The sequence below is a fragment of the Triturus cristatus genome, chromosome 1_2, assembly GCF_964204655.1.
Source record: "Triturus cristatus chromosome 1_2, aTriCri1.1, whole genome shotgun sequence".
NCBI classification, from domain to species: Eukaryota; Metazoa; Chordata; class Amphibia; order Caudata; family Salamandridae; genus Triturus; species Triturus cristatus.
Window position 1 is genome coordinate 336,088,674 of NC_140580.1, and position 8,114 is coordinate 336,096,787.

Sequence of the window (8,114 nt, forward strand, 5' to 3'; positions counted from 1 at the left end):
ATACTGATGGCCTTCTAGGAAAAATGCACCAATGAAGATTCCTTTGTTCAAGAAGCTGAAAGTGACAGGAAAATTGTGCAAGTCTTTAGTCTGTGCAACAACCTCCCACTCGACCTGAGGGAGGGAGAGGTGTGACACAGCAGCCAGAGCGGCTGACTCCAGAGTGCGGGGTTCACGGTTCAATCCCTGGTGCCAGCAGAAGCTCAGCTCAGCATCATGGGACTCTGGGCAATTACTCACTTAATCTCCCTGATGATCCCCAGCACTTTGAAACACTTAAGGGGGGTGATATGTTCGCGCTTTACAAATAGGCTGGTGAACGTACATCTCCTTATAAGATGTCAACTAAATACACTGCTGTTCCAAAAATGTGAATGATTTTATGCATTGCGTAAACTCATATGGCAGTGCCCAGAACCCTCATGTGCCTAGAGTATATAGGACAGAAACAGCTAACCTATATTAAAAGCCTGATTTAGATTTCGGTGGAGGGGTTACTCCAACACAACAGTGTTGGAGTAACCAGATATCCCGTCCGCCGAAATCTAAATGCCATTATTTCCTATGGGATTTAGATTTCAGGGGACGGGATATCCGTTACCATTGTGACGGAGTAACCCATCTGCCGAAATCTAAATCAGGCCCTAAGTGCCTATTCTCATAAACATCTTCCTCTCTGATTAAATGATGCACACAGATCAATTAGAAATAGTCTGGGGTAACGGTTGCAAAATATGATCTTGTCCTCTGCTACCCTCGGCACTCCTCTTTCTACTCACAGTCTCAGGGACATGACTTCTACTGAAGAGAACAGAATGTAAACAGGGCTCTAAAAGTGCTGTTAACTTTCTGTAGTTTCCACTTCTTGCCTTACTTTAGCCACTCAGAAAAAAACAGATAGGATGGGACAAGGAGTCACCCTGGAGGTTAAAGAATTATGGAGGTCAATGAAGATCAAAGGATGCTTGATGTCACTTCCACTCCCCTTGATATTGTGGTCTATCAACAATGGGAGTAGGGCAGTAGAATATGGCAAGCAGGAAGAGAGTTTATTTAGTTCTATTACCAGCAGATGAGGGCAGAAATGACAATAGAAGAACATTTCTGAGACATCTGTAAAGCACTGTAAGAAGCAACAATAACAAGTAGCATCAACTTGTATAAGTAAGACATGAGTTGAGTAGGATGATTAAGAGGAAAACTACATTTTCATTTGCACCCCTTTCTTTGCGCGTAATCTCCTTAGATTTCTGTTTCAGATTTAGGCTTCGCCTTTTCGTTGAAAGCTGGTACCAATGTATTCATACTTATAATAGGTATTTCATATACTGCGGGTCTAGTTGAAATGAGAACTTTAGATATGACTGTACTGTTGCAAGGATCTGTGAAGCATGTGCGTCTGTGCGTGTGTGCACGCGCGTGCCTGTGTGTGTGTGATAGATTTACAGACACTTCCTGGTGACATCGAGGATTAGGAAATTAAAATTGGGAATTGGGACATTAATTCCCATATTGTGCAAGTAAACTTTTCTGGTGTATATATGATTGTGTTTTTAATTCCATTACACAATTGTGTTTTCTGGCACAGCGAGATTAAGTTATCAGGCACCAAAATTACATTTTGTCTGCTGAGAGTGAAAAACGGGATTGATTAAAGAGCCCAAGTTGTAAAGTTCAAAAGTCAGCCGATTTGCCACAAACATACATCTACTCATGTTTTAACACAACAAACTAATATATGTTTCTACTAAAAACATTACAAGGCAAGTATTTAAGCTCTATGGTTCTCACGTTCTCAAACAAAGCAGATGCGGTAGAGAGAGAAGTAATCATGGTACTTACACAGCATCTTGGTGATTTGCCTTCTCCTTCCACTCTCTAGATGAATTTTCCAGCTTGTATTGCTGTTGCAGTTTTTGCCAAGTCTACCAATCGGAAACTTCCTCTCCTTTGTTAACCGGCAGCCAATTAACAGATACAGGACAGTAATTATCGTGACCGGCACAAAGTAGAAAAACACTGTGGTGATCTGAATTACAAGGTTGTACATCCACTTGGGCTTGAGCATGCTGCATGTGGCAGACTCCTCGATTTTCTCCAGCGATGGCAAATAGATGTAGTAGATTCCATGAAGTGAGGTATTTGGAATAGCGCACAAAAATGATGTCAGCCATACTGCACTGATCACCCTTCGGGCATGAGTGTTGGTCATCACATCTTTAGTCTTCAAAGGGTGCACCACCGCAATGTATCTCTCCACACTGAGGGCAGTCACGTTTAAGACAGAGGCAAAACACACAGTCTCAAACAAAAATGTCTTGAAGTAGCATCCCCCTTCTCCTAAAGGAAATGGGTAATTCTGCCACATCTCATATGTTTCCAATGGCATTCCAAAAACCAGCACTAGAAGGTCAGAAATGGCCAAGCTAAATAGATATAGGTTGGTTGGCGTCCTCATTTTCCGGTGTTTAGCGATGACAGTGCAAGTGAGAAGATTGCCAGCGACACCCGTCACAAATATAAAGAGATAAGTCAAAGATATTGGGAGAATGAAGGAGGACGTTTTGGGTCCCAAGATCCTAAAGAGTAGTTTTTGGATCACCCTGGTTCTGCTCTGATTCGGGGTACCGTTCCAAGTCTCGTTACTGAAGGTCCAGTTGCAGGTATCTAGTTGAAGATCTTCAGAACATATCTGGAAAAGGTCTTCCTGCTGGACCGCAGTCATGACGACAAATCAATCCTGGCAAGATGGTTTGCCTTGTATCCACACACAAGTGATTTTTTAACGGGTGTTGATGTCCATCGTTGTTAAAATATGCCTGAATTAGTTGCATTCCTGGGAGATTCTTACAATAGTGTACCTCAACTTTGCACTAATCTCACAATACAGAGATGTTGATGGCAAACCACCAATTGTTGCAGAAATCACACCCATAGTACATTAATTAAGCAACTGCTCATGGTGATATCATTTCAAAGTCCAGATGTCTTAAGCTTGAAATGTCATACACATGGACAACAGTGCAAAATTACAGGGCCCATCTATCTACATGACTAATATCTTCCATCAGGAATACTTCTAAAAACAAGTGAGCGGCACTTGATTTAGAGCCAATCGTTTAAAAATTCTATAATTTTCGGGATTAATGTTACTAAAATGATACAAATGTTTCAAATAATGTAGGATACAATATACTCCTTTAGGGGCTCTAAGCCATTATTTCTGCATTATTAAAAAAATACAGTGTTATATTTGATAATACATTGGATAATCCATTTTGCTGTATTTAAAAGTATGATGGTTTCTCTTTCTTTTCGTTCTCAAATGTGTCGCCAAACAGAAGAAATTATTTTTTCTTCACGATGAGCTTGATGGCCTTGAGTCAGAATTATTTTCACAGGTCAAAGGTCCAATTGGCTTGACATTATCTGAAATTACGGAAAATTAAATTTTAATAGTATGAATTTACAAAGATGATGGTGAGGATGAAGTACTTTATACAAAAATTTAGTAGGTATCAATAATTAAGTACATGTGATGAAATTTCCATAACAAACAATGGAGAGATAATTTATTAAACATATTGAGGAGGGTATTGCACATTATTTTTCATAAGTGAGGACATTTGAACAGAGAAAAAGCTCAGAATAAACTATATTTGCCCTAAATCCGATGAAGAAACACTCCACTGCTTTGAAGCTAGGATTGTGAGCTTTATAAATACATATCCTTGCATAGATACATACAGTGCATAATTTGAGAAGGAGGCTGCTAGTGGTGGGCACTGACACTAATTCTGGGGCACTAGTATACATTTTCCATCATCAGATTTTGACCCACAGCAAGAGCGAGAGAAAGGCATAAAAAGGAGAAACAAGCACTGGCAATGCAAAATGAGCTGGTTTATAACTGCACGTGCCTCTTCCGTCACTGATGAGTTTATGCACTTTGTAACTCATCCTTAAACTCATGCATCCATTCATCCACCCAATGACTCGTTCTTGCATCTTTAATAAAACAGACACACAAACGCAACAAGCATATGCAAGATAAATTGTAGTTAGAAAAGTAAAGTAAGCAGCTCCCAACGACTATCTAGCAAATTGCAAGACTCACTAAAAAAATTTAAAAAAAGGAATAGAAGAAGGAAAGAAATGGAAAGGGCCTAAAAAAGGAAAAAAATGGAAAACTCAGTGTGACTCATCAGCCCACTGACACTCACCCATTTTCAGGCGCATCTGGACACCTGATCGGGCAAAATCTCATCACTCACAGGGCTTTAGTACCACTGACTGAAATGGGCTAACCCATTACCCTATGAAGTTTGCCATCATGGGGTGAAGCAAAATGGGAATGATTCTTGAACCGTCAGAAGAGGGCTGATCCAAAGATATTCTATGTATGCCTATGTATTTAGTTTTTTTTTTATTACGGCAATATGGCTGACATCTACACCTACCCGGCCTTTCTCATATGGTCTGTGATAATCACATTGAACATGTTTAACCCTTAGAGTTAGTTTAAAGGAAGTAACCAGCATCGAAATCCTTGCCTAGTACAGTAATCGAGTAATCTGTTAGATTCCATGTAGCAAAATGCTTACCTACAAGCTTTAACACATTATAATATCAGTTCACCCATAAAGGCCTATTGGCTTTAGCCAATGATTATCACAATAAATAAATACAACACGTTAGGCCTAAAACCTTTGTTGTAACGTTTCACGATGAAAGGATCGGACCTATGGCATCTGATGTAACTTTTCCTAATGAACCAAAGTGACCTATAGGCGTTAACATTGGTCTACTATAATGAGCATCAGCTTTCTCACAATGCACCCAAACCGTAAGGAAAATAAAAGATAGGTTAAAAAAATGACAGTTGGCAGGACAATATACACCGCCTTTTAAAAAGGTTTGACAGGGATTATTACAGTGAAAAGGTTCGACCCCAAAGATTTATCTGAGGAATGTAACCAACGCCAAAATCCTTTCTTACTAAGGAAACTGTGAGATTCCACAGCAACAAAATACCAGGCTACAGCCTTCTGCACAGTGTAATAACAATTAATTGTTCAAAGTCTAATGGATTTAATAAATGTATTTAATAATAAATTGGCCAGATCTACTACGTATGTTGTAGCTTTTCATAATAGGCAGATCAGCTCTATGGCATCTGACTTTTTTTTTTCCAATGAACCAATCAAGCACCTATAGCCTTCATCATTAGCTTGTCACTACAACTAACCCAGACATACTGAATTATGCTTAAGCTTTTTAAAAAAGCACTGATAAGGCTTGAAGCCAGAAACTTATAAATATACACTAAATTACAGTTGGCACAACAATATTCAACCCCAGTTAGAGGGCAAACCAGGACCATCAAAGTGTACCAACTCAAACCTCCTGCATTGTGTAATCTGGCAACCACTAGGCACAGAGTCATAATATGTTACAACTACATTGAAAACTACAGTTGACAAAACAATATGCAACCAATCTGAAAAGAAAAAAAACTGTTAAAACAAACAACCTTAAAAGCCTATTGGCTTTAGCAAACCCTTTTTACATTAAATTGGTTAGGGCTACAGATTTTGTTATAATTTTAGAAAAAAAACCTATGCAATTTTAAAAACAGTGGGGGTTATTTACAAGCCCCTTGCGACATACTTTTACGCAAAGCGTGACGCAACGGCGACGTAAACAATGCACCAGTTTGCGCCCTATTTACAAAGTGATGCATCTAGCCAGATGCGTCGCCTGGTAAACCCCTGCACCACATTATATCTGCATCAGGTATAATGTGTGCCGGGTGGGCGTTCCCACACCACAAAGCCTCATAGAAGTGACGCAGTAAAATCTACAAGAATTCACTGCACCACTTCTAAAACGCCACTGCATCAAAACCTTACCCCTGCTTGGATCAGGCGTAAGCAGTGACGCAGTGCAATAAGAATAGGCCTCACCTACGCAATGCAGGAGTTGCATCAGACTTATGACACAACTCCAGCAATGTGTGGGTTTTGCGCCAACAGATATGTCAGAATTTCTGACGCATATGTCAATACTTGCGCCATGGCGCTCTGTATTGTAAATATGGCGCATCCAGGGTGGCGCAAGGGTTTCACTTGTAAGTGCAAAGAAACTGACTCATCCCTGCTTTAATGCGGCGATGCGTCTGTTTCTTGTAAATAAGCCCCAGTCTTTTGAAGGGAGAGGGTTGGAGCTGTTCTGGTTAGGGCGCAGCTAAAAGTAGACGCTTATTGAAATTTAAATGGTGAGATTGTATTTACCTTTCATGAATAAGTGGAAGAATAGATTTCACAAATGTGAGTCCTGTAAAGCTTTCAAAATCTGTTCTAACTGAACAACATATAGCAAAGCATAGCCTAATGAAAAGCATTACATTAATAAATGGATGTGAGAGGTGGTAAGAGAAATCTAGCTCCCGAGGAGAATGGAGTCTAGATACATCCTCACACTTACAACCTGTGGATCCTTTGGTTTGACCTCTGATAAGGAACACACAGTGCATTTGAGGAAGAACTGTTCGAACTAATACATTAGAGAGTGGCACTGAGTTCAGGTCAACAAAGGAAATTATTTTAGTCCTAAGAAAAGATTTGTGAGTGAATATTTGACTGTCATTATATTTCGATTAATTGATGTGCTTCCTGCATCTTTACATATCTCCATTTATATATACATTTCCCAGTAGTTTATGGGTTGGATCTATTGAGCCTCAGGAATATTTTCACTCACTTTTTGCAATTTGTTTCACAGTTAAATATGTTCAACGAGAGAATGGATGGATGTTAAATGTAAAGCAATTTGATGCTGAACTTTGAAGTTGGAACACTTTGCCCACGTGTGATTGATGTAGTTTTTTTTAACGTATACTTTATCCCTCTCTTGGATGCTATGTTTTGTTTTCTTTACTGTATGTATTTACATGAAAAAATTAACTGTAGTGGATATCTTGCTCCGCTGACATGTATAGGGGCCCCTGCTTTGAGAAAAAGTGAAAACTGCTAAAAATATAACTTTTTACATCCACACTAATTATCATCCTTTTAATCGATATAACAAACATTGAAAGCTAAAATATATTTTTGACTGAGCCAACGTACATTTTGGGAGCAGTGAAGGATCAGATTAAGCTATCTAACAGGAGAACAAGTTGTAATACATTGCTCTCCAAATTTGTAACAGAGGACAAAAAATTCGGGCTAATCATTTTTACATTGCTGATCTAAAAAGGTATAATCCAGGTACGATTTATTTTCTACATTGCTAATTATATGGTGGGACTGATCACTTGGAAAACTTTGTGATTGTCATGAGTCTCTTTGGTGTGAGCAAGGCAGCATAGTTGAAATGTGCCAACATGGTCGGTGTGTGGTGTTTCATGGCCTTTAAAAAATCTCAAATTAGGTTTTGTTTGTACCCTCCAGATTATTAGGAGTATAGTACTGAAACATCTCAGTCTTGAGGTTAATGCATCATTTGACCATGTTTTATAGGATGAAATAACTTGCCAAGGTTTCTCTACAATTTAAGTGACTGGGACCTGCCCTCTCAAGATTAGCTTACCTGCTGTAAAATGCTTGCTGCCAGGGATCCATAAAGTAGGGGACTGGCATCAGAATTTATGACCATCTCTGGGGACTTTACAAAGAAAGCTTTTCAGTTCAGAACTCAATATGTTTTATCCACAAAACCCTATCATGCAGGTGGGTAAAAAAATAATATTATTGAGCAAAACTACTTTAAAGTGGTGTTTGCAATTAAATCATATACTAATTGGCGGATAGGTTGGAGTTAAAAATACAGGTGTGTTTTTGTTGACTATGGAACCATGAGTTTACAAGTGGTTTGTCCATTGAAAATGAAGTTTGAGAGCCCAGAACCATCAGTTATTTATGAAAAATTAGAAAATGTGTAAGACAGAGAAAGAAAGAGTCAATGAGTTTGGTGTGCGAGAGAGGGAAAGGAGGTAGGTAGAGTAGCACATGTGTGTGAGAGAGAAAGTGATTGACAGAACAAGAGACAACGTGTGTGAGAGAAAGAGACGTGTGCGCATGCGCGTGCGTGAATGGTGTGTGTTTGTGCAT

At 39.1% G+C, this 8,114-nt stretch overlaps 1 protein-coding gene across 1 annotated transcript in view; it reads right to left on the bottom strand.

Annotated features, from left to right (window-relative positions):
• Window positions 1-3,127, bottom strand: part of LOC146867274 (neuromedin-U receptor 1-like) — a 74,110-nt gene extending 70,983 nt beyond the window's left edge. The window contains exon 1 of the mRNA XM_085614878.1: window positions 1,843-3,127. Within this exon, the coding sequence (XP_085471004.1) occupies window positions 1,843-2,725 (883 nt within the window). The 5' untranslated portion in view covers window positions 2,726-3,127. The remainder of the gene's footprint in view (window positions 1-1,842) is intronic.
• Between the last annotated feature and the right edge of the window lie 4,987 nt (window positions 3,128-8,114).